Source organism: Rhipicephalus sanguineus, chromosome 11, assembly GCF_013339695.2.
Source record: "Rhipicephalus sanguineus isolate Rsan-2018 chromosome 11, BIME_Rsan_1.4, whole genome shotgun sequence".
Classification (NCBI taxonomy): domain Eukaryota; kingdom Metazoa; phylum Arthropoda; class Arachnida; order Ixodida; family Ixodidae; genus Rhipicephalus; species Rhipicephalus sanguineus.
The window spans coordinates 103,145,517-103,172,911 of NC_051186.1; the positions used below are offsets into that span (position 1 = coordinate 103,145,517).

Below are 27,395 nucleotides of genomic sequence, written 5' to 3' on the forward strand. Positions count from 1 at the left end.
GAAGGTCATCAACGTAGACGGAGTGCATGATTGTGGATCGTATGACCTTGTTGTTTGAGTTCATTTTGACTGTGAAGAGAGTGGCACTGAGAATACAACCTTGCTGCTGTTCGTAAAGGTACTGTGCCCAAACATACTGGAAATGCTCGATTAGTCGAGAAATCGGCAAGACAATTCAACATTCTTCCACGAATTCCCAGGTCTGCAAGGTCTAGCAATATTCCGTGTCTCCACGTTGTATCATAGGCTTGCTTGTGATACAGAGAGTGCTGCTTATATAGAAATGCTTCTCATATTTGATACTCTAGTCGGACAAGGTGGTGAGTGGCCTAGCAGCCCTTCTTATATCCGCATTGATGCACGTCTTTTAAATTTCAAGTTTCAAGTATGAATGCCAATCTGATATTTATGATGCTTTGACATGTATTGGTCAAACAACTTGTTAGAGCAATCGGCACGTGACTGCTGGGGGATGTAGGGGCCTTACAGAATTTTAAAAACAACACTAATATTGCATTTTCACGCTCATCTGGCACTATCCCAGGTTCCCATATTCTGTACAAAAATTTAAGGTGAGCCTCTGTCAGTGCTGGGAATAGGTGTGCCAGCATTTAGTAGTGAATGCAAGCAGGTCCCACTACCCTCTGTTTATCGTTAACGAGTGCTGTGTTTAATTCCTGTATTGTTATTGCACAGTTGTAAACTTCGTTTGAAGGATCTGTAATATGCATTTCTCAGCAGCCTGTTAGTATTTGAAAAACGTGTTTGAGTAATTCGCTGAGCTAGATATCCTCTAAAATGTTCACCCAAAATGTCCACTTGTTCTTGTAATGGCGTTTGTGTTGCTGAGCTCTGAAGTAGCAGTATTGTGTACGATAAATAATCTTCCCCAAACTTTCTCAGCTTGTCCCACAATATTTTGGATGTGACTGAACTGTTGATAGTAGATAGCAGCGGAGACTTCGGGCCTTCAGTAGAACACGCACATTGCGCACCTCCCGACTCTCTACGTAATGGCTGCAGTGCCGACACTAGGTCCTGCGTTTGGACCTGAGTGCTGATTGACCACATTTGCGGTACCCCCCCCCCTCTCTGTACCGCTCGCTCTAGGCGCCCTTCTGGGCAAACTCCACTCGTTTTCTCGCTTTGGTATATGAGAGATTCTCTTATGTCTTCAATGTGTTGATTTGTTTTTTTTCTTTTTTCAAGATATGACACGCTCGGGAATATGCGGCATAGGGGACCTCACAGCTGATTTTATGCAAATAATTGGTGCATTCCTCATCGCTATGGTCGCTAAGACCGCACTTACGCACTTCGCTTTTCCTCGTCTTGGCTGTGATCCATGTCCGTACCGTTGGCACCGGAAGCATCTTCGTGGGTTCTGGACATAGGGTCTGGCTTTCAAGTTTAGGTAAGCGGCGCGTACCGCACATGGAAGGGTTGTGCTCGCGAAAGTTAGTGCTACATGTCTTGTTCTGATTTCTTTTCCTTCCCTTGCGATCATCCTGTTGTGAGCGGAAAGCCCTAATTGATCAGCTGAGGTGTCGGTTACTTATTCATCGGTGCATTTTGCGAGATCAGCCTTGTGGATCCGACGATATAATGAAGTCAAGCAAGACACGATCGTTAGGTTCCCCGTTCACATGGGACAGATCGAGGACGCTCCGTCCAACCTCAACGAGGCGGACAAGAGAGCTGTGCGAGGAGTCATCGACCGTGTAGCTACCGAGCAGCGCGGCGCTAATGTTTTGGACAGTAGGGATCCCCCAGCAAGGTACAATGAACTAACGAAGAACTTTTATCTGAGCAGGCGAAAGTTTGCGCCGCCGCACGGTAAAGTGAACAGGCCTCAGGCATTGACACTCAGGCTCTTGCGGGTCAGGGCATATCCCAGTCCCGCACTCTTGCCCAAGATCAATCTGAAATTCAAGCGTCAAACACTTGCGCATCTTGCTCAGACATTGCCATATTAGACCACATGCTCTGGCGGCGCCCCGCGTCACGGGTTGACGAAGACTTTAGATCGTCCAAGTGGAATGCTGCGCTACGCAGTCCAGATTTCAAAACATAACTATGGGCAGTTCAACGGGCCCACAACGTTGTGGAGAGGTTAGGCCTATCTCTCCCAACGTGGGAGCGGCCCGCTATGTACTAGTTCACAGGCCGACAGACCCGAATAAAGCTTTTTCCATTCAATTCCATTGTCAGAGGTTTCGCCCTTGGCATAGTTTAATGATCGATGTGCCGTGACAGATACTTGATGGCGGCCTATTGTATTTTCCTGATGTTGCTGCTCTGCTGCTCATTAGGGTCTTCAAAGAAACGTTCATCGGAGCTCATTTTCCTGGTGTCGTAGTCACCGTTAATGCATTCTTTGGTGGCTTTGGCGTTCGGGGAAGATGTTATGTTCTGAAACGGTGTCGGACTATTTGAAGTAATCATAAAAAATCGTGATGTTGTTGCATTTGGAGGTGAAATCTTTCATTACTTCGGTGCGACCCCGTTTTCTTAGTAGATCAGTTTTATAGACTGTGGAATTTTTATCCATAGAAAAAGTGTAGTGTGCGGTAGTCATGCTGGCCATTGACCTTAGACCACAACAAGGGAGTATATTTCAAGCAAAAGTCACACATTACTATACCCGTACGTGACCAGCCAAGGAAGACTGGTCACGCATGGTTAACCCTTGCCACCAGGAAAAAGAAAGTAAACAGAAGAAAATAAGGGAACAGGATAGATCATTATTGCGAGGTAAAGGCGAAGATGGTAGAGTAGGTACGGAAGAGGTGACTGCCGATTTCCCTCACTGTGGGTCAGCCCGGGGGGCCTTCTGCGGGTAGCCGTGGGCCAAATTGGTGTGTTCCGTTCGCCAGGTTGCCTTGAAGGTGCAATCACCCGACTTCGGCTCGACACCAGGATCCCCTTTTTCCCGGACACGGCAAAGCGACGCACAGCGAGGTAAGGGAGGGGGTCGACCACCCCCTTCCCCAGTTTGCTCGGGTCCGTATGAAGCCGTGTCCCCTTTGGAGAGACAAAGAAAGATCGTAAGAGAAAAAATAGAAACCAAAAAAGAGCGAGAGAGGAAAAAAGAAATCGAAATTAACGAAGGCGAAAAAACACAGAAAAAGAAAGAGAGGGAAAAATAAAGAGACAAGTAAAGAAAAACAAAGATGTCCGTCCAGTTCAATAAAGGAACATATGGAAATGACAGGAATGGGTTGCTCACCAAGGGGCTACGGGCCCATGCTTTGCTGTGCCAAGTTTCGCGCGACATAGTGCAAACTTTGGTTTATTTTAGCAAAAGGTTCATAGAAATGGAAAACTGAAAGAGTGCCACTGTCAAACACCGAGTGATGTACGTAATGCGGTTTTGTGCTGCCACAAACGTGGTGTCTGGCTATGGCACTACATGGTAGAAAGTTGATTTGTCACTTTAGGTGTAGTCTATGTACAGTTGAAACAAATATGAACGTATGAATTTTTTTGATATTCTACCCTCGTAAGGCAGCAGTAAAGAAGGCATTTGCTGGGCACATGTATGTTTTTAATGCGAAGTATTTCTTAGCGGACGTTTGTCTACTTAGATCTATCTATCTATCTATCTATCTATCTATCTATCTATCTATCTATCTATCTATCTATCTATCTATCTATCTATCTATCTATCTATCTATCTATCCATCTATCTATCTATCTATCTATCTATCTATCTATCTATCTATCTATCTATATTTAGCCGCCTACGTCTGGGTGCTCCCATGATCACCTCCTTAACTTGGTGTAGACGAGAATTGGCCGGAGAGGGTAAGAAGCTTTGACGAATGTGACTGTCGCGCCATGACATGAATACCGTGAAAATTCTGTCGTGTGCATCGTCAAACCCCTTCCTCCAGACAAGTGTGGCACATACCCATTTACCACGTGCCGCGGTGTACGGGTATGCGCCACAAGTGATTGAGAGTTTATATCTACCAAGGAACAGCGAGAATAGACGTCGGTCCTTTAAATGCGAGAGCATTAAGAGGAAGCGACGTCGGCAGCGTTCACCCCGACCAATGAAAAGAATAAAAATTAGAATCTCAACAGGAATCGAGCGCAAGCATTCTGCGTGGCAATCAGGTATTCTACCACAGACCCAAGTCAGGTTTATAGACCGGTTTGGAAAAACAGCCTATGCAGGCATAATATTGGTGCAACGTCAGTTGTGGTTCTATTGCTTGCTATCTAATTTTACAACAAAGCAATAAACACTGCGTATGTATTCCTGCAATACAGACGTAATATCAGTTTAACGTCTGTGGTTCCTGTGTTGGCTCCGCTTCATAGCAGTCTAATAAATGTTACATTTTTATCCCTATGATTCAGCAAGCTATATTGAGGCCTATGGCGACCCCGGAAAAATGCATTAACGAAAGTGTAGTGAAGAAGAGGAAGAAGCCACGCTCGATCATGGGTTGCTGTGCGCGTGATCTGCGTTCCTGTTGGACCGGCGCTACTTCGACTGCACAAGTCGTCAGTACTTCGTTAATAAACCGTCATTAGACATCTGGTGGAGGTTGCTGCAATCCCCGACCTCAACCTGGAGCTTCGTAACTGAACGTTGCCCGCTGCTTCAACCGCTGCAATGACCGTCATTGCCACTAGTCAGCCCGACACCGCCGCGGCTTCCAGCTCCTGCGGCGCCATTCAGCGGTACCGTGACCCTGCTATCTTTAGCGGAACAGGTGAGGCTGACGTGGAAGATTGGCTTTCCACATATGAGCGCGTCAGTGAGACCAACAACTGGGATGACCCTGCCGAACTCCGTGTCGTCATCTTCTATCTTTCTGACGTCGCCAACCGCTGGTGTGGCGTTGCATCGAACGCGACCAGCGCTTCTAGGAACGCGTTGAGAACGCATCGACGTGCTACGCCATACGACCAAGCGACGCCCGCGTTCCTGGACGGCTGCGGCGTCTGAACACACCGGTGACTGCTCCGCCCACTGAGGCTATAAAAGCAGGACAGACAATAAACGGGGGGCTTTTTCGGTTTGGGGCTTGAACGCTCGTCTCTTGTCTTTTTCTTCTGCGCGTCTGCCCCGACACGGTGGCAGTAACGCGACATGGTGTCAGAAGTTTCCGGCTGACGTCAAGAAAGTAGCATCACGCAGTATTTCTTCGTCTCTGAGGATCGCTCTGCACAGAGGACGACGACCCCGACATGCCTGGTGACGAGTCAACAGGGACTTGCTCCGGAGTGTTCGCCATCCAGCCGCCATCGAACTTCAACTTCGAAAGAACGTCCGAATGGCCGGCATGGTCGCAAGAATTTGACGACTACCGGTTCGCTTCGGGATTGAACGAGCGCAGCGAGGAAGCTCAAGTCAGCACGCTGCTTTACACAATGGGGAGGCAAGCGAGGACAATATTCCAAACCTTCAACTTGTCGGAAGAAGACGCCAAGAAATACGTGGTCGTCAAGGGCAAGTTTGACAAGCACTTCGTTACTGCTCGCAACATCGTCTACGAAAGCGCTTGCTTTCACCGCAGAAGTCAGAATCCCGGAGAGTCTGTCGACAACTTCATTACAGTTCTGCACACGCTTGCGGACAGGTGCGAGAGAAAGAGAGAATCACGATCACGAGCGTGAGCTCCATACCTGGTCTGACTTCAAGACAGCGATCGCAGAAGTCTTCGGCCGCCCGACTTTACGAAAGCTGCGCGCTGAACAACGTCTACGCCAGCGTGCTCAACAGCCCGGTGAGACGTATACGAGCTACATCGAGGATGTAGTAACTATTTGCTCCCGCGTCAATGCCTCCATGAGCGAAGAGCAGAAATGAAGCATATCCTCAAAGGTATCGAGGACGAGGCATTTCCGATGCTTCTTGCGCGGAACCCTGCTTCTGTGGCGGACGTCGTTACTCTTTGCCAGAACTTCGATGAGCTGCGTCGACAAAGGGTCCTTGCACGCAGCGCTGTCGCAGCTGCCGAGCCACTCTCGAGCCTCACGCTAGCCTCCCACCCGTCACCCGGTACATCACTCTCTAGCCAAATCAAGGACTTTATTCGGGAGGAGGTAGCGCCAGCTCTCTATGCTGCCTCGGGGCGATCGATCCTTGCAACCTGAGGCATCGCTGGCTGCTCCCATCAGGAGGGCTATCTGCGAGCAGCTTGCCGAATCGGTACCTCTGACCCAGCCATGTTTGCCTGTAGCTGCACCTCTAACCTATGCCGCGGTCGCGGTGCGACCTCCGCCGCCGACATTCGCCTTCTCTGAAGCAATGCAGCCGCGAACAGCCCAGCCTCCTGCGCCTCCTCCAATGCCAACTCGGAGTCAATATGCTCAGAATCCCTGGCACACACGCGAGAACCGGCCCATATGCTTCGCTTGCGGTTTCGCCGGCCATGTGGCGCGCTTTTGCAACCGTCGCATGTCACTTGCTCATCAAGCTGCCGCTACGCCCGGATACGGCTACTCACACGCTACTGGCGACCATGCCAGGCGTCTCAGCTCCGACTTTTCGCCGCCTCCACGACGACCTTTCAGCAACCATCGCTCCCCGTCACCCCGTCGTCGCTCGCCTTCACCCTTACGTAGTCGGCAGTCACCTAGAGAGGGAAACTAGTTACTGCAGTTCCGCAGGCACGAACTGCCAGCTTCGCGACTTCTACAAGGCCTGCACAGTCACCACGCAATTAACTCGACGTCATAGTGGAAGAAAGTGCCGCAACTGCGCTTATTGACACTGGGGCTGCGATTTCAGTCATGGACGAGAACTTTATTCGAAAATTACGCAAGGTCACAACGCCGTTCTCCGTCATGCTACTGCTCACCGCACGTACGCAGCACGTAGCACCGGTTGCTGCATGTACCGCGAGGGTGGTTATTGACGGCGCCTTCTATGACGTCGAACTCCTTGCGATCTCTTCATGCTCACACGACATCATCCTCGGCTGGGACTCGTTGTCTCAGCATCGTGCCATCATCGACTGTGCCCGGGCCGAGGTGGCGCTCTTCCCGTTCTTTGACGACGCATTGCCTGACCTTTCTAAAAGTACAGCCCAAACGCTCCCTGTTGTGTCCGACACGGACATGCCACCCGCAATGTCAGTGTTTGTGCCCGTGTCTTGCTCCACCGTGCCAGATGCTACCATCATCTTTACGCCATCGCCTATTTTTCTGCGTCGCAGGGCTCTCGCTCTCTCGTTTGCCATCCTGACTACTGCATCTGGATCATCGGCTATGCTTGTGTGCAATCCGCTTCAGCATCCCGTCACCTTGCGTCGAGGAGAATCTCTTGGTCGCATTCATCCTGTTTATCCGTTTGACATCATCGAGACATCGGATGACACGCCTTGTTATGAGCTCGACGCCCCTATTTCTCCCGTTAAGCGCACGTCTTCTGCATCATCATCAGCAACTTCGCCTTCATCAGAAATCTTTGAATCTTTCTTGCATGACGACCTGTCGCCTCCGTACCGCATGCAAGTACGCGAGTATATGCAGCATTTTCGCTCATCGTTTGATTGCGATCAAGTGCGCTTGGGCCGTACGGAGAACGTCAGTCACAGCGTCCACACATGTTCTCATCCTCCTTTACGCCAGCGACCATACCGTGTGTGGGCAGCCGAGCGCAAGGTGATTAACAAGCAAGTCGACGAAATGCTGCAGCGCGGCGTCATTCACCCTTCGCACAGTCCTTGGGCGTCACCTGTGGTGCTAGTACGCAAGAAGGACGGGTCGATATGCTTCTGTGTGGATTACCGTCGGCTAAATAAGATCACTCGTAAAGACGTCTACCCGCGGCCTCGTGTAGATGACGCACTCGACTGCTTGCAAGGAGCGGACTACTACTCTTCTTTAGATCTTCGCTCTGGCTATTGGCAAGTGCCGATGGCTGAAGCTGACTGCGAGAAGACAGCTTTTGTGACGCCCAATGGTTTATACGAATTCACCGTAATGCCTTTTGGGCTCTGCATCGCGCCCGCTACTTTCGAGAGCATGATGGACACCATCCTTCGTAACTACAAGTGGAAAACTTGTCTGTGCTATCTTGAGGACATCGTCGTGTTTTCATCAGATTTTCAGACGCACCTTGTTCGCTTGCGCGAGATACTGACCTGCCTCACCACTGCCGGCCTCCAGTTGAACATCAAAAAGTGCCGTTTCGCCACCCGCAAGCTAACAATATTGGGACACGTTGTATCGAAGGATGGTGTGCTTCCTAACCCAGCCAAGCTTCGCGCCATCGCCGAGTTTCTCAAGCCCACAACCCTTAAGGCGCTCCGCAGCTTTGTAGGCCTTTGCTCGTATTTCCGGCGCTTTGTACGTGATTTCGCAACCATCATAGCACCACTGAGAAATTTGCTTACGGATGTCCGCTTGGTCAACCTCGTGCGACGAAGCCTTCAAGCAACTACGTCGCATACTAACTTCACCGCCTATCCTTCGACATTACGACCCCACAGCACCAACGGAGATCCATACCGACGCTAGCGGCATCGGACTTGATGCAGTCCTAGCTCAGCGGAAAGACGGCTACGACGAGTACGTCGTCGCCTATGCCAGTCGCACTTTGAAAAAGGCCGAAGCAACTATTCTGTGACAGAAAAAGAGTGTTTCGCCATCATTTGGGCTCTCGGCAAATTCCGTCCATACATATATGGTCGTGCTTTCGACGTTGTTGCCGACCACCACGCCCTTTGCTGGCTTTCTTCGCTGAAAGATCCGTCAGGTCGCCTCGGCTGATGGGTGCTTCGCTTACAAGAGTATGACATTCGCGGTTTCTACAGATTGGGCAGGAAGCACTCTGACGCCGATGCGCTATCTCGATCGCCGATGCCTTCGGGTGTAGCTTCCCTATCAACGCTCTTCCAAACTATGTCAGCCATCGACGTCACGGATATGCCGGTTATAACAGCGAAAGGGTGCCCTGCTTTCAACTATCCTAAACTTCCTGCAGGATCCATCGGCCACAGCTTCTAGAATCCTTCGTCAGCAAGCCGCTCACTTTACTGTGCGCGACAACATCCTTTACCGCAGAAATTACATGCCGGATGGTCGGAAATGGCTGCTCGTGATGCCACGGCGCATGCAGTCAGACATTTGCGCTTACTTCCATGCTGCTCCTCAACATGGTCATGCCGGTGTTCTGAAAACGTATGCTCGGCTAAAGCAGCGTTTCTACTGGCGGGGAATGTATCACTTTGTCTGCCAGTATATTCGCGCTTGCACGGCGTGCCAGCGGCGAAAAGTTCACCAACGTCCTTCCGGCGAGTTACAGCCGCTACCCTGCCCTGCTCGTCCCTTTGATCGCGTCGGCATAGACCTATACGGCCCACTTCCCGGCAGTTCCTTGGGTAAGAGATGGATAATTGTCGGCGTTGATCATCTGCCGTGCTATGCCGAGACTGCAGCACTCCCAGCCGCCAGCACCCGAGAGGTTGGATTATTCATTCTGCGGAATTTCGTCCTTGGACATGGAGCACCGCGAGAACTACTCAGCGACAGAGGGCGCGTCTTCCTCTCCGACGTCATACAAGCCCTTCTCGCTGAATGCAGCATCGTTCACCGCAAGTCTACAGCCTACCACCTGCCAATGAATGGCTTGACGGAGAGGTTCAGCCACACACTCGGTGACATGATAACTATGTACGTCGCGTCGGATCACAGTAACTGGGAGGCTGTCTTGCCATTTGTCACTTACGCGTACAATACTGCCTCGCAAGCTACCACAGGCTTTTCGCTGTTTTTCCTGTTGTACGGACGAGATCCCTCTTGCACCATGGACACATTGCTTCCATACCGACCCGACGCTTCCGAATGCACGCCGTTGTCTAAAGAGGCGAGAAACGCAGAGGATTGTAGGCTGTTCGCTCGTAAACCTACAACCGCCGCTCAAGGTTGCGAAAAACTGCAACATGACAACGACGCGTCTACGCCAGACTTCCCGACTGCTTCTCTCGTTTGTTTGTGAATCCCACCTCACAGCCCTGGGCTTTCGAACAAGTTTCTTGCGCGCTACGATGGTCCCTACCGCATCAAAGGCCGCACGTCCTCTGTCAACTACATAGTTGAACCATTGACGCCGCCCCATGACCTCAGACATCGCCGCCGTGACACGGCTCATGTCAGCAGACTTAAACCATAGTATGACCCCTTGATGCTGCCTACGCCTTAAGACGCTAGGATGGCTCATCTTCTCTCCCGGGGGCAACTGTAGTGAAGACGAGGAAGAAGCCACGCTCTATCATCTGTTGCTGTGCGCGTTATCTGCGTTCCTGTCGGACCGGCGCTACTTCGAGTGCACAAGTCGTCAGTACTTTGTTAATAAACCGTCATACGACGAAAGTACGTTTTATATTCACATATTTGTACATAAAGTGCACTTAGGTTCGATAATGTATGCACACTCACGTGAGGGGTCACGTTACTTCGCACGTTACACGTCAGTGTTACCCGTTACACGTCAGTGTTGCCGACGTGCCTCGAAGCGCACGATATGCACACAGCTACTACACATACAAATACATGTCGATCCACCTCGTCACACTTGGCTCAAAGCCATAAAATACAGCATAGAAGTACGTGACTGCTTCGCGTGAAACCGAATCCCACAACGCGTGGGATCCGCCGAATTTCTTTGTCCAGCAATTCGATGCTATTGCCAATGAGTTAACCTGACTGAATAGCTCCGAGTGACAACCATAAGAAAAATACGGTGTAACAGAAATATTAGGGCGTGAAGAGTCACACACGATGTATCAACTTTCGCGGATGTAGGATTGACAAAGGGTGCTGTCAAGATTAGGTAGCAAAAGCGTTATGAAGAGCTAGAACCAATTTTATACGATGAGGCTTCATTTCATTTTTCGACCGAGCAATACCACTGGATGCAACTGTCACCAAATGTAATTGTGCGAAATAAACATGTCCACAAAAACTTACTAAAAAGAATACCTTCGATGGTCCAAAAAACAAATATTCGTTCACTTCCTGTTTTATTGCTTGTACACGTCGATTTTTTCATAAATGTTATCTCGCGCTTTCACTGATAGTCCGATGGAAGATCCCTTCTACGAAAACTCACAAGGTCCCTTATGAAATCGCATAAGATGACTTGAAGACAAAAACCATCGTGTTCTTTTTGTTCTCAGTCGATGTAGTGCCCCCCCCCCTCCTTCCCGCCACTGTTCAGGCGCTTTCTGCACCCCACGTGGTGTTGCACGGCCTCCCAGATTGAACACCTTGCAAGCTGTCTGCACCTCATGCTCCTTTTCTTCTGAGCCTTTTCTTCTGAGCCCACTTTGTGTGTGCATCCACAACGACCAAGTAGGTGCGCCCGAGTAGTGGCCCCGCGAAGTCAACGTGCACCGTGTGCCATGGTGTCTTGGGACGGTCCCAGGAGGGGATAGGAGCTTTGGGTGGGCTCTTCTGCGTTGAAAGGCATTCACGGCACTGTCGCACGGTTTCTTCGATCACCTTGACGATTCCGGGCCACCATACGTAGCTCCTTGCGCACTTCTTCATGGCTACCATGCCTCGGTGACCAGCGTGCAGAAGTGCCAGAACGTGGGATCGTGCTGAGCTCGGTATGATCACCCGTGATCCAAGTGTGAGGCACTCGCGATGAAATGCTAGTGCGGTCGCTCGTCGTCGGTAAGGAGCGAACTCATCTCCAGTGAGTTTCTCCACTGTGCCATCCTGCACTGCCTTGTACAACCTCTGCAGGATGCTGTCTTTTTGTGTAAGACGTGCTATCTCCGTAGCAGTGAACGGAGGTCTCGACAAAGCTTCGAACAATAGTACGTCGCCTGGTGGCCAGGGTTCATCGAGACGTTCTGGTAGTGGCAATCGGCTCAATGCATCCGCGTTTTGATGGTTCTTGCCATGCCTGTAGACGATGTTGTAGTCATAGGCCGACAACTTGATGCACCATCTGGTCATCCGTGGTGAGAGGACTTGAGCCGTTGGCTTCCCTGGACCCAGTATGCCGAGAAGCGGTTGATGATCCGTGACGAAAGTCACCTTTCTTCCCGCAATATACTTGTGGAACTTGTGTGCAGCAAACACTACAGCAAGGCCTTCTCTGTCCAACTGAGCATAATTGCGTTCCGCTGTCCCTAGCGTCCGAGATGCGAAAGCGATTGGCGCCTCTATTCTGGTCATCACATTGAGACAGAATAGCTCCTATGCCGTATGGCGAAGCGTCGCATGAGACGAGAAGCTCCTTCTGTTCTTCGTAGTGTGCCAGTACGGTCTGACAGAGAAGCAATCCCTTAAGTTTATCGAATGCTTCTTGATGCTTGGTCTCCCATCTCCACGTGGCGTCCTTCTGCAGGAGCTGGTAGAGACAGCTGGCAATTGTTGCCCTGTTCTTCAAGAACCTGTCGTAGAAAGCCAGCATTCCAAGGAATGATTGAAGTGCTTGCTTGCAGTTTGGTGCTGGAGCCTCCGTTATTGCTCGAACTTTCTCTTCGTTGGTGTGGACCCCTGTCTCGTCAATTCGGTGTCCCAGAAAAGAAACTTCTCGCACTGCAAAGCAGCACTTGTTTTTGCCGAGACGAAGGTTGCAATTGCGCAGCCTCTTCAGAACTTCTTCCAGTCTCTCGGCGTGTTCAGTGGCGTCTTTTCCACTGATGATCACGTCATCTAGGTATGCGCAAACGCCTGTGATGCCAGACAGCATAGTCTCCATAAAGCGTTGAAAAATGGCTGGAGCTGCAGAGATTCCGAAAGGCAATCGTTTGGCCTTGTAAAGCCCTTTCAGCGTGTTCAGGGTGAATATCTCTGCTGTCTCTGGCGTTACGTGAAGTTGCTGGTAAGCTTGTGCCAAATCCAGGGTGCTGAATACCTTGCCTCCCTTCAAGTGGCTAAGGACTTCATCAGTTGTTGGAAGTGGGTAGTCGGCTTTCTTCGATACCTGGTTCACAGTGCAACGGTAGTCGCCACATATTCGGAACGAGCCGTTTTTCTTTCGAACAAGTACGAGAGGCGTTGCCCAATCCGAATGCTGCGCAGGCTCGATTATGCCTTGACTTTGCAGTCGATCCAATTCAGCTTCCACAGCTGACCGCAGCGCGAAAGGAACTGGTCGTGCTTTTAGGAACTTTGGTTTCGCTCCTTCCACGAGTTCAAGTTGTACCGCAGGACCGACGTGTCCTGAGATGTCCTCGTCGAACACAGACTGGTACTTGTCTAGAAGCTTCGAAACAAGTTTGTCGTTTCGTCCGAGGAGGTTACAACCTGCTCCTTTGATGACAACAAGCGGTAGTGTGAAATTCTTGTTCTTGTGCTCTACATCCACCGTTGCACATCCGAGAACTCGGAGGGACTGGCCTGACCATGTGCGTAGGAGAATGTTGTCCGTTTGAAGCCGTGGTGGGTCATCTGTCCACGTGGCTTTGAACGTGGCCTCACTGATGAGTGTGCAGGCTGCACCCGAGTCGACTTCGAACTCCAAGGTCTTTCCATGTATGCGTAGTAGAGTCATGACTTTCTGCGTGCTGGACGCGTCGATTCAGGTGTTGAGCTCGTAAAGTGCCACGTCTGGTGAATCCTTTCGAGTCGTGACTGGTGCTGAGGCCACTGTCGAAGTTCCTTGTCGGGGAAATTCGATGTTATTGTTCTTGTTTGTTCTTGCCTCTTTCCGCTTTTTCAGGCAGGCCTTTTCAATGTGTCCGCGTTTCTTGCAGTAGTTGCAGGAAGCTGTCTGAAACTTGCAAGTGTCCGGAGTATGCTGCGCGTCACAACGCCAACAGTGTTGTTTCTTCTTTTGGGCAGAGGCACTCGAGTGACGTTGATTTTCTGTCTTGCCGATACTTGTGCAGGCTTCGTGAATCTCTTTGAATTCCGTTTTCACGTTTTTCTGATCTTCGACGGCGTTTTCAGCTCGCAGTGCAATGTCAAAGGCTCTCTTGAATGTCAAGTCCTTTTCTGCGAACAGCCTTTGCTGGACCTGCTCGTTCCGAAGACCGCAAACGAAACGATCACGCATCATTACATCAAGAGGTAGCATTGTTGGATTCGCCGCAGCGTCTACGCTTGTTCCAAAATTGCAATCTGCTGCTAGCTTCTTGAGCGCTGTTACGTAATCACTGACCGTTTCGTCATGCCGTTGGTCACGACGTTGGAAGCGTGCCCTGCAGAAGACCTCAGACGGCTGTGGATCAAAGTGCGCCTTGAGCATCTCGACTATGTCATCGTAACTCACTTGGTTGAGCTGCTTGGGTTGAACGAGGGCGCAGACGACGTCGTAAGTCTGTTCGCCGCATAACGTTAGCAGATGAGCACGTTTCTTGGAAGCGTCCGTGATGTCGTTAGCCTCGAAGAAGAACTATAACCTTCCATACCAGGATCTCCAGGAGCCGGAGCTGCCGCTGAATTCGGGTAGCCGACCAAAGTCAGGCGTCGCCATCTCGTTCCGTTCCTTGACGTCGGTGAAGTGCCGGTGAGTCCAGAGTCTTCCTCGTCGCCAACTGTTACGTCTGTAGAGCCACTTATGGCTGTACGACGATTTATTTTACACAAGGAAACATGAACACGTTAAATAGCGCAGCTTAGGCCTTGGAGTCACGAATGGCTACGTTCGACACCAGAATCACGCTCATGCCACAGCGCCAGTGTAGTCGCGCGCGCACTTTGTCGTCGTTGTCTTCAAGCGAGACATGTCAATACCCATACACGGTCACCGGGTTGGTATTCCATGTGGCGTCGTCGAAGGTTGTAGCGGCGGCTGTCAGTCGTCTGCTGGTTCTTGATCCGTAGGCGGGCGAGCTGTCGTGCTTCTTCGGCGCGCTGTAGGTAGGTGGTCACGTCGATGTTTTCCTCGTCGGTCACGTTTGGTAGCATGGCGTCAAGCGTCGTTGCCGGGCTCCGTCCGTAGGCCAACTTGTATGGCGTCATCTGCGTCGTTTCCTGTACGGCCGTGTTGTACGCGAAGGTCACGTACGGAAGGATGGCGTCCCACGTCTTCTGTTCGACGTCGACGTACATCGCCAGCATGTCGGCGATGGTCTTATTTAGACGCTCGGTGAGGCCGTTGGTCTGTGGGTGGTACGCGGTGGTGCGGCGGTGGCTTGTGTGGCTGTATTCCAAGATCGCCTGAGTTAGGTCAGCCGTGAACGCCGTACCTCTGTCGGTGATGAGAACCTCTGGGGCACCGTGTCGAGGGACGATGCTCTCAACGAAGAACTTGGCTACCTCAGCGGCACTGCCTTTGGGCAGGGGTTTTGTTTCGGCGTAGCGGGTGAGGTAGTCGGTAGCCACGACGATCTCTTTATTTCCGCAAGTCGACGTTGGGAACGGCCCCAGGAGGTCCATCCCGATCTGCTGGAATGGTCGCCGAGGAGGCTCGATCGGCTGAAGGAAGCCTGCTGGTCTTGTGGGCGGTGTCTTCCGTCGCTGACAGTCTCGACACGTCCTTACGTAGCGAGTGACGTCGGCGGTAAGGCGCGGCCAGTAGTACTTTTCCTGTACTCGTGCGAGCGTTCGGGAAAGTCCGAGGTGTCCAGCCGTTGGGTCGTCGTGCAGGGCATGCAAAATTTCTGGTCGCAGTCCCGAAGGTACGATATGGCAGCTGGCTCGGGCCGGAGAGAAGTTCTTCTTTACGAGGACGTTGTTTTTCAAGGAAAATGATGCCAATCCTCGCATGAATACTTTTGGGACAACGATGGTCCTGCCCTCCAGGTATTCCACTAGACCCTTCAGTTCCGGGTCGGCTCGCTGTCGTTCGGCGAAGTCTTCGGTACCTATGGCTCCCAAGAAGCTGTCATCATCCTGGTCGTCGGGCGTTGGTGGGTCGACGGGGGCACGAGACAGGTCGGAGTGTTTCCTTCCGGACTTGTACACGACAGTAATGTCAAATTCTTGAAGTCTTAGGCTCCACCGTGCAAGGCGACCTGAAGGGTCCTTCAAGTTAGCTAGCCAACACAAGGCGTGATGGTCGCTCACAACTTTGAAGGGCCTGCCGTAGAGGTAGGGGCGAAACTTTGACGTAGCCCAGATGATGGCGAGGCACTCCTTTTCTGTTGTGGAATAGTTGACCCCTGCTTTAGACAGCGACCGGCTAGCATAACTGATAACCCTTTCCAGTCCGCCCGCCCGCTGCACAAGGACGGCGCCGAGTCCTATGCTGCTTGCATCGGTGTGAATCTCCGTATCGGCGTATTCGTCGAAATGCGCAAGTATCGGAGGTGTCTGCAGGCGTCGTTTCAGTTCATGAAATGCTTCGACTTGCGCTGTTTGCCACCTGAATTCGACGTCGGTCTTCGTGAGCTGCGTTAATGGCTCGGCGATCCGCGAAAAGTCTTTGACAAAACGTCTGTAATAGGCGCACTAGCCGAGAAATCGGCGCACGGCCTTCTTGTCGGTAGGTGGCGGGAAAGCGGCGATGGCAGCTGTTTTCTGCGGGTCTGGGAGCATTCCAGTCTTGCTGATCACGTGACCCAAAAACAAGAGCTCCTCGTACGCGAAGCGGCACTTTTCTGGCTTCAGGGTGAGCCCGGAGTTCTTGATTGCTTGAAGTACGGATTGAAGTCGCTGGAGGTGTTCGTCGAAGTTCGAGGAATACACAACGACGTCGTCCAAGTAAACAAGGCAAGTCTGCCACTTCAAGCCAGCTAATACAGTATCCATGACTCGTTGAAAAGTCACAGGTGCCGAGCAAAGACCGAAGGGGATGACCTTGAACTCGAACAGGCCGTCCGGTGTTATAAAGGCGGTCTTTTCTTGGTCTCTCTCGTCGACTTCAATTTGCCAGTAGCCGGTCTTGAGGTCCACCGACGAAAAGTAATTCGCGTTGTGGAGTCGATCCAGGGTATCGTCTATCCGTGGGAGAGGGTATACGTCCTTCTTTGTGATTTTGTTCAGGCGACGATAATCGACGCAGAAACGTAGGGTCCCATCCTTCTTCACTAACACCACGGGAGACGCCCACGGGCTGTTGGACGGCTGGATGATGTCGTCGCGTAGCATTTTATCGACTTGTTTCTTAACGGCCTCCCGTTCCCGCGTCGAAACCCGGTAGGGACTCTGACTGAGTGGTCGAGCATTTTCTTCTGTTATGATGCGGTGCTTAGCAAGGGGCGTTTGTCGGACCCGCGATGACGACGAGAAACAGTCCCTGTATTCCTGCAGAAGGCGTCGAAGCTGTTGCTGTTGGCGAGCGGGAAGACTTGGGTTTACGTCGAAGGGTGGCTCATGGATCGTCGTCGTAGCTTCGTTAGAATCTGAAAAGGCAAACGCATCGCTGACGGCCAATATTTCTTCGATGTATGCAGTCGTCGTGCCCCTGCTCAGGTGTCTGTATTCCTGGCTGAAGTTCGTTAGCATCACGCTTCCTTTTCCTTCATGCAACCGAGCAATGCCCCTTGCGACGCAAATGTCACGGTCTAGCAGGAAACGCTGATCGCTCTCGATGACACCTTCGATGTCTTCAGCTTTTTCGGTGCTGACGGAAATTATGACGCTGGAGCGAGGCGGGATGGTAACTTGATCCTCGAGCACGTTCAGGGCATGTTGACATGGACTCGTATCCGGCGGTGTCGTTTTGTCCGACGATAGGGTTATCGATTTGGTTCTTAAGTCGATGACGGCGCCGTGATGGTTTAAGAAGTCCATGCCAAGTATGACGTCCCAGGAGCAGTGTTGCAAGATCACGAAACTCGCAGGATACGTGCGATTATTGATTGTGACTCTTGCTGTGCAGACTCCAGACGGCGTTATTACATGGCCTCCAGCGGTGCGGATTTCGGGGCCTTCCCAAGCGGTCTTAACTTTCTTCAACTTCGTGGCGAAGGGCCCACTGATGACGCAATAGTCGGCTCCAGTATCGACGAGAGCGGTGACGTTGTGGCCGTCGACGAGAACGTCGAGGTCGCTAGTTCGTCGTCTTGCGTTGCGGTTGGGTCGCGGCGTCGGGTCACGGCTGCGTCGCTGTGTTCCGCTGCTTCCATGTTGCGTCGTCGGGTCTTCTTCAGTCCGCGAGATTTCGTCGTCAGGGGTCTGTTTGGTTCGCGTCGTATTCTGAAGGTTTCGTCGCGGCGTCGTCGTCGGCGGCGGAGGATCTTCGGTAGTTCGTCGTACAGCAACCGCACCTCCATCGGTTGCTGCCCTTAGTTTTCCGGATACGGGCTAGGCGACCGGCCCCGGTTTGGGCCAGTGTACGGCCGGCGGTGCGGTGACATATAGCGGCCGGGCGACGGCGAGCGGGAAGGTCGTCGTTCTTGCCGCTGTGTTCCGGTGAGGTAGTCGTCGATGTCGCGAGGCCGTTCGCCTGGCTGCGGGCGCGGCGCGTTGATGGCGAATCCGCGTAGTCCCATCTGTCGGTACTGGCAGCGGCGGTACGTGTGGCCGGCCTCCCCGCAGTGGTAGCAGAGCGGGCGGTTGTCAGGGGCGCGCCAAACGTCGGTCTTCCTCGGCGCGGATCGCTGGCCGGCTGGCGGGCGATATGACGTGGGTGGTGGCGGCGGTGGTGCCTGGCGGCGGAACTGCTGGGGTGGCGCGGCGTCTTGACGTGGGCGAGGAGGGGGGGCGTTGCGTCGGGCTGCAGCAGCATAGCTCATGGCTTGCAGCTGCGGCGGTGCCGGCTGAGGAACACCCAGTGACTGTGTGATTTCCTCGCGTACAACGTCAGCAGTCGACGTAACTTCGGGCTGTGCAAACGGCGCAAGCTTTCGCAGCTCCTCTCGCACGATTGCTCGGATCGTTTCGCGGAAGTCGTCGGAGCCGAGGCCATGAACAGCTGTGCTGTCTTGAAATGCGCGTCGATTGTACTGCCGGGTGCGCATCTCGAGCGTCTTCTCGATGGTCGTTGCTTCCGAGACGAATTCTTGAACTGTCGATGGGGGGTTCCGCATCAGCCCGGCGAAGAGCTCCTGTTTGACTCCTCGCATAAGAAAGCGGACCTTCTTGTCCTCGGGCATGACAGGGTCTGCATGACGGAACAGCCTTGTCATCTCCGTGAAGAGCGCCACGTTTTCGTTCGGCGTCTGCACGCGGGTCTCGAGCAGAGCCTCAGCGCGCTCTTTCCTGACGACGCTCGTTAATGTCACGAGGAACCTGGTGCGAAAGATGTCCCATGTTGTCAGGCTTCGCTCTTGGTTCTCGAACCAGGTCCGAGCGGCGTCTTCCAAAGCGAAATAGACATGCCGTAGCTTGTCTTCGCTGGTCCAGGCATTGAAAATCGCGACTCGGTCGTAGGCTTCGAGCCAGCTTTCCGGGTCTTCGAACGACGATCCGCGGAAGGTTGGCGGCTCCTTGGGCGTCCGGAGAAGGATCGGTGCGGGCGGCACAGCGTGTGTCATCGTCGCTGTGGTCGAGGTCAGGATCTTTGTATGCCGGGTCTTTTCAGGTAGAGGCCCGTGCTCTGGCGGTAGACCTTGTTGCCTGCGGCTTGCTCGACGATCCGGGTTTTCTTTGCCGTCGTCCTCCTCGCGGCTTCGGCTTGGGTCAGCGCTTCGCGGGGGCGTCCGGATCATGGAAGAAGCAGCACCTCCACCAGATGTCACGTGGTCGTGACGTCGACGAAGACAGCAGTCAGCAGGTCCGAGGTGAAACTGTTTATTTGGCCGAACTTGTGGCCGAGAAACTGATAGCCAAACTACAGCGATACACTGATTGCGTCGACCGTCGATCAACTGACAAGCGATCAAGCGCGTCGGCTTTTATACAAGCGCTGTCGAACTTTCCAGCAATATCGCTGGTGGCGGTGTTATCTCTAGACAAAGCTGGAACATTCGCGTGCGGGGCACAATCTTAACAAACCGATCTACTACAATCGTGACACTTCTAGAACACTACTTCGCGGTCAGCGTCGAGCGTTGATAACCGTCCCTGCCGGTCAAACCCGAATACATCAAAACAAGACAAGAAGTGGGCGTGGCAATACTAACAACCCTTACCAGTACCCTCAACGATGTTACGTGCGTAATCCTTACAAACAATGGTCGCCGTTCTAACAGGACATTTGACACACCTCGCGCATTTGAAACGTCAGTCTTTTGAATCTCCCAGTGGCATCTTCTGCGAAGGGGGAAGCTAAACGTGCAGGTGGAGTTTGGACATAAAAAAGTAGAACGAAGATGGACAGGCTCGGTAGTTGCAGAGTGAACTGCTGTTTTGACCCATCGTGCTATGTTCCGCATCTTGTAAATAAATGTGATCTCATAATCACACTACCAGGAAGGCTTTTAGATGCAAAATATTCATACGTCAAAGTGGACAAATTGACGCGTAATGAGTTTTCGCACTAATCACGACATCTTATTAACATATATTTCTAAAAACCGTGATTGAAGAGCCAATAACTTTTAACGCTCCCCTTGTGCAGAAAGATTCTTCTTGCAGGCATTGTACACATCAAGGAGGTTTAAATAAAACTTGCTGGAGTGGAGGCCGCCTATACTTACCAATGGGCCGCAGTGAAGCCGCGCCGCGCGCGCGGCGGCCATCTTGCCATAGGCAAGAAACGGGAGCCAAAGCGCGCCCGCCGCGCTGACCGCGTCTTTCCGCCGTGGTTTTTAATGGTTATAATGGCGAACATTGAGGGAGAAGTTGTCAAGAATAAGAAGCGAAATCGCAGATAAGAATGCGGTCAGTTTTATTGTTTCTTTTGGCGTTTTCCTTGCAAGCATGCACACCGAAGGGCCTGTATCACTGTTTTTTTTTTAAATAATTATCCTCGTAAGAGCAGACCTCACTTCTCGGCATTCATTTTCCTGTTTATTCCGTTCGTCATGTGACGGAGTCTTATGCATATATGGAGTTCGGCCACTTTCTTTGAGCGGAATATAAATGTGGGTCGAAAGCACCACACTCGATATGCTCATCGAGAAGGATATATATTCGTCAAGGCTTGAAAGCCATCTCTTTTTTCAAGACAAGCTCAAAATCTCCAAAAATAATAGTTTTGGCTTTGCATGGACGTGCTTCAAGGGCATTCAGCTTGCAGTCGACACTATTTCAATAGATACAGCTTTTTCGATACTATTTCGTAGGCTCGGCTGCTCTCTCTTACCCTGTCAATGAATCAATTAAAAATGCCCAAGTGGCATAAGTCATAAGTTTAAGCCAACAAGCATAGTCTCTCATCATGTATTCCAGTCCCAAAGTCCGCATATCTATAACCGTTTAGTGACTTTAGTCACAATCTCAACATATTTTCTCATTTGTCATCAACAATCAAAGTACAGTAGAGTTTTTTGTGCGGCATTGGGCTAGCTTTTTCGAGACAGTGACTCATCTGTGAAGCCAGCATTTCCTTTGATGGAATTCTGTCCACCGTTCTCGTAAGAGCGCTCTGCTGACAGTGCGCGATTAAACTTCGTGCGTGCATACTCGTAAGCTGATGGAGAATAGAAGTGCAGCGTTAACGCAAACGCCCGCAGCTCGGATGGAATACGTGTCTTGCTGGTCTTTTCGTGCCCTAGGGTTTGCTGTATGTATGGGGGAAGGCTGCAGTGAACATCGCCCTGCCCCAGACATGAGCTTTTGATCCTTGATCTCCTTTATCATCGCTTGAGGATCGAGCCTCGCTCTTTTTGGTCAGTGTGCAATTTTTTCTGCTGCAGAATTTTCATTCTGAGCTGTTTTATCTCTTCTTGGAAAAGATGAAGCATTTCTTCGGAATGATGCCGTATAGGTGATGCAACTGTCACATCTTCAACAACTTTTTTCAATTTGAACGCATCTAACGGCCGGAGTACCCCTGGGCGATCGGTTAGGTCGCTTTATTTGCAGCTAGAGAGAGCACTGCACAGTTCAGACCCGCTGGTTTTACTCGCTGCACTGCATAAAGCAAAATACAAATATAAAGAAAAAAATGCACGAATGTAATAAAAAACAGGTCCTTGTATATTGCCCAAATGACGTTACTTAACCTCGTAGTTGCGAGCTACCCTTTTATAGCACGAACAGGGCAACCGATAACGAAATCTCGCCTATTTATATAATTTCAATGAATAGCAAGCGGTGCGTTATTTTCCTATTCGCGCTCCGCACCAGTGGTATCAACAAGCACAAGAATGTGTATCACTGGGTTTTGCACGTGTTTTACAAATGCGTCAAGCACAGCTAGTCGAAGAACTCCCAGGTCGCAGCATAGTCCGGTCGAAACAATTCGGCGAAAAGTGCCTCTAACATATGCGATCGCCGTCTTTTGGCTGCCAGACTTCCCGTCAAACAGCCTGCCCCGACGTGCTTCGAACATTTGAGTCCTTACGAAACCGGTTAGGAAAAAAGAATGACCGTCAGATGTGAAATTAGAGACAGATTGCGGGCTGTCAGCATATGTTCCGGCATATAGAGTAAGTTTTCATCGAGCTCGAAATGTTCTGAAACTTCATCCCAGAGTACCTTTTCGCTCGATTTATACAGCCGTACGCAACGCACAATGTATCCAACAGCGTCCGGACGCCACCACGCCAGAGAACAGCTAGAACATCTATGCGGCCGCTGCAGCATGCGTTGCGGAAGGCGCGCTTTCTGCCTATGGCAAGATGGCGGCACGCGGCTTCAGCTGAGGGGCGCCTCCTCCACTCCAGCAAATTTTATTTTAACCTCCTTGGTACACATACAGTTGAAGATACGCTGGTCGAAATTCCACAATAGGATAATTGTGCATTAAAATAAACCTACGGTTTTAAAATATTGTACTTACCTGCGAGGAGACTGACAGAGAACCACATCAATGCGCAATAGATAATTGAAGATTTTTTATTCATTATGCCGTCTCTAGGAAAAAATAAAATTTCCTGTAAGCACATAGGATGATAGAGTCTACATGTGAGAATGAAAAACATGGTTGATCCCTCTGTCATAGGAATCGGTATAACACGAAAGTAAAACGTGTCTTCACAGACGTAGTTGAGCGTTTGTTGTGGATATTTTCGCCCCGAGGACGAAGGACTGAATGTTATAGCAACAAGTTTTATTTTCACCTGAAGAACAGCAAGCAGCTAGAAATTTGCAACGCGCTGCTCAAGCAGAAAGGACGCATGGAACGAACATACACATGATGAGCGCGAACTAACAACTCTCACAGCTCGGCAGTTAAAGCGCGCTGGTCAAATAGAAAGAAGGACGCACGAAACGAACGCATAAGAATACACAGGATGAGCGCGAACTGTCACAGTTGTAACTTATTTGTTGGTGAGCAGCGCGCTCCTTTCGCAAAAGCAGCCACTGCAGTGAGCGAAGAAACCTTCGTGTTCTCTGTAACTTCAGCGCAAACTTGCGGCGACAGTGCAAGACGTACAAGATAAGCACGCGTGCAGGAGCGCCCACGCCCAGTGGAGGCGCCCGCTCATCTCAACGCGTGAGGTGACGCATGCCGTTCCGCCATTCGAGCCCTTCGCGCCATCTCACCAGTGATAACGAAAACAAGCTGATGTACCGCGATCTCTGAGTACAGCCACCGGCAAATGGTGTATATAAATAGCACGCCGTTAGCACGTTGAAGCAAGTGCCGTCTGTGGCGGAGTCGTTTCGCGCTGCGCTCTGGGGATCGAGGGGTCGTAAGTTCGACTCCCGGTGATGGAACTTTTTCTTCTAGTTTTTTTTCTTTGCCATATATTAGTCTTTATATTTTAGAACGTCATATGCGTGACGGAAATGCGTCAGTGGAGCCGAGGTGGACCTCGGCATAAAACACTTTTGTGTTAAAAAAAGTTACCAATATATTTCTACAAACTATTTCATTCCCACGCGCAAAGTTGACATTCACCATACGTTACCCACAGCACGCTTTCTAACAAAGAAATAAACATGTGATTTTTTCTGCATAATTCACAGCAGAAACCTTATAATTAAAAAACCCTTTTCACATAACGCATAAAATTGCACTAAATATTTATATGTGGTTGGTATTTGAGAGCACGTAACATTTTGCACGCCTGTCAAGAAAATATGAGTGATAAAATATTTTCAGCTTGATGCAAGATAAACCATTATGTGAAACTGACAACTAAGTTGAAGCTGAGCGCGGTGCTTGCGGACACAGATGCCTCATTACCGGCGGTCCCGTGCCCAGCGACATCCTATGTCCCAGTATAAAACTTCTTGACCTTGGGAGCATGGCATCACAGCACATCTGCCCAGAACGCCACACGAACCCTCCTTCCGTACTTGAAGGTAACCAGAATAACCGACCGCCTGCGACACGCTGCACTGGGCGTGTTGTGTAATGTGTCTTTCTTTCTATCTCTCTTTTACTATCCGATTCCCCTCCCTATGTGAATGGTAGTATTGTAGTTAACGTCCCTACCTTTTCTATATTTGTTCTCTCTATTTCTCTGGCGGAGTTTCTTGACCGAAAAAGCATTGAGTTAGACCGGGAGAGTTTGTTCATAATAAACCGAAGCACGAACCGAAAATATGTAGGTATTCTAGCAAATGTTCTAAAAATGCATTCCAGACATGAGAAAGCTGTAATTAAGTTAGACGATTGAATGGTTCGAAAAAGAAAGAATTTACAACAAGCGAGCTGTGTAAATGTAGTCATCACATACTGTAATAATTTCTGAGGAACAATAGCACGTTTTTCCAAAACGTCCAATGCCTCCAATGTGTCGTACTATCCTTGTTGTACAACGATCATTTGATGCATGTTAGCTTTGATTGTCGTTGCCCACTTTAGAGCAATCTTTATTCATCATCATCATTATTTTCTGCCTTTTTAAGTATTTATTTAGTATTCGTTGAAGAACAAAATCATCTGACAATGATCTCCTGTTTATCCTATCATGTCTGAGCTTGTTCTAATTTGCGCCTGCGAACTTCCTGGTTTCATGACTTCATTTAACCCTCTTCCACCCTCTGTTACCGAACATATATGTGTTCTCGCATTATTCACTGGAAGTGCACATTTCGCTTTACCCACATCGTTAAATTGGCTGTTATTATTTGGCAATGAGTACCGTAAGCGGTCCAGGCCACCCTTATTCTCAGGGGTATTTCTTTTTCATGAGTAGCATCCCTGCCAGTAGCTGCCCTAGGTAGGCACGCTTTTGTATTGAATGCAGAGGTTGTTTGCCTATCATGAACTCTTTATTTTACATGCGAAGCATTTTTTAGCGAACCTCGAGCACTTTGGCCGTTTCTATCTATCTATCTATCTATCTATCTATCTATCTATCTATCTATCTATCTATCTATCTATCTATCTATCTATCTATCTATCTATCTATCTATCTATCTATCTATCTATCTTGCCGCCTACGTCTGGGCGCTCTCGTGGTCGTCTCCATAACTTGCAATATAGCAAAATTGTCATAGCACGTATGACGAACACGGTTCACTGGTCATGACATGAATAACGCAAAACGCCTGTCGCTTTCGTCATCAAGCTCTTTCTATTAGCACCTTGTCAAACATTGGCCTAGTAGGAAAGCTTTTGTGATTGCATGATTATTTCATACATCAAAGGCTTCACTTACCTGACACACTCGTTGTAAATATTTCTATCAGGTTCACTTGCGCATTTCATTTTTTTATATTCTTTCTTTTTATTATTATTTCTTTCCCTCTCTTCTTTAGTCTGTCAATCCCGTTCCCCATCCCTACACAGAGTAGCATGCCAGCGGTATATTGACGCCGGCAAAAATCTCTGTTTTTCCAATAAAGAGTCTCTCTCTCTCTCTCTCTCATGGCACACACCCGCATATCAAAGTTCATGCTATGCGTGTATGTGCCACAGACGATTCACAGTCTCAATGAACACAGCAGTCTTGAACACACCTTGAAACGCAACTAAATATATAATTGTTGTTGAACGTCCCAAACCCACTTATGATTATGACGAAAGCCGTAGAGGAGGGCTCCGGAAATTTTCACCACCTGTGGACGTGCACCAAAATCTATGTACATGGTCCTCGAGCATTTTGACCGCATTTGCCATGCTTCATTTCTTATGAGGCTGGGTGGTGGCCTCATGCTGGCCGAGTATGACGCCAGATTGCTTGGGAGCCGCTTTGTTACAAGAGAAGAAGCCATCGCGATGTGCCCTGACGGCATACGGCTATACTACGGTAATGCGGACGTCATCCGCTATAACGTACGTTGCCTCGACGCTGTGCACAATGTATTATGTCATCGCGGATGCGATAACATAAATGACTATAAGAACGAGCAGGTACACACGAATGACCTGACCAAGGTGGCCACGATGAACGCAAGCAGCATGGGTGGCCTATCGGCCTCAATTTACCTGAGCATCGGTCGTACATAATAACGGCCAGCATCGACATAAGCGACGGCCACGTTAATTAAAACATTGTGGTACATCGTGAGGAATAGGGCAACCTCGTGCGACCATGGCTTGAATTTGCAATCTCCACGATAGGCATTATCGTCCCAGCCAAGAAGAAGCACATCACTACCGCACACCCCTCAATAGAATTGAAATGTGTGCCCGTGGTAAGGCGAACCACCACAACCATGCTATACGCAAGAAAAAAATATCTCGTGTAAGAGGAAACACTTTGCCCTTGCGCAAGCAAACGCCATAGCTATATGTAAGTGACGAAGTGCCACATACGCTCATGTAGTCTACGGATACGATCAGCGCCGAACCACTGAAGTTGGTCTACGTAGCCGTTTCCAGGGCCACCAGCCTCGACGACCCATACCTCAGCAATGTAAAAGGTTACTTCAGGTTCCGAAATGTCGCCGGCTCTGTCGACAGAGTCTGTCGACGATATGACCCGGCTAGCACACAGGCCTCTAGACATTGTCTTTGACCTGGCTACCACCTTCATTTGATGCCACAACCACAACAATCTCCTCACGTTCGCTGCTCTCAACGTGTAGTCTATGCAAGTGCACGTGCACGACCTCTAAAAGGACGCTCTGCTCACAGAAAATGACGTGTTGGCACTTTCTGAAACCTGGAGCTATGAGCCGACTCTATCGTTCACAGCAAGCAGCTTTACTGCAGGTGCGGGGGCGCGGGCACATAGAACACGGCGATGCGCCACTTCAGCATAGGCCGCATCTGACTTCGCCGGCCGCCAGACGCACAACACAACACATCATTTAAACTAACAAAAGCACTCCGCTCGCCGCCGTCTAACTGAGAACTCTCAAAAACCCCTTCCACACGTGCACACAGGTTCGTGAAACGTGCATGCGTTCTCCCTCAGAACGGAGAAGTATAAGCGCTACATATTAGCTTACCGCATCTGGTTTTGTTAATACCCATGTTGCTGTTGGCATTGTTACCCAACAGTAAACAACTGCTTAAATAACACATGTGCGACTCTTCCATATATGTGTGTGGGTATAGCATTAGCGCTTATTATTAGCCTCATTTCGTAACGTTTCGCTCAATGTAAAAAATTACGCCACTGTCACCTCCCCGCCGCATGCTGTGGATAACGTAGATTTTTGCGGGAGGTGGGATCTGCCGATTT

General features: G+C 50.3%; 1 protein-coding gene across 1 annotated transcript in view; it reads right to left on the bottom strand.

Moving 5' to 3' along the window:
* The window catches only part of LOC125756349 (U-actitoxin-Avd3g-like), an 87,056-nt gene extending 64,320 nt beyond the window's left edge, over positions 1 to 22,736 (bottom strand). Inside the window, exon 1 of the mRNA XM_049410972.1 lies at positions 22,646 to 22,736. Coding sequence (XP_049266929.1) covers positions 22,646 to 22,709 — 64 coding nt within the window. The 5' untranslated portion in view covers positions 22,710 to 22,736. The remainder of the gene's footprint in view (positions 1 to 22,645) is intronic.
* Positions 22,737 to 27,395: the final 4,659 nt, after the last annotated feature.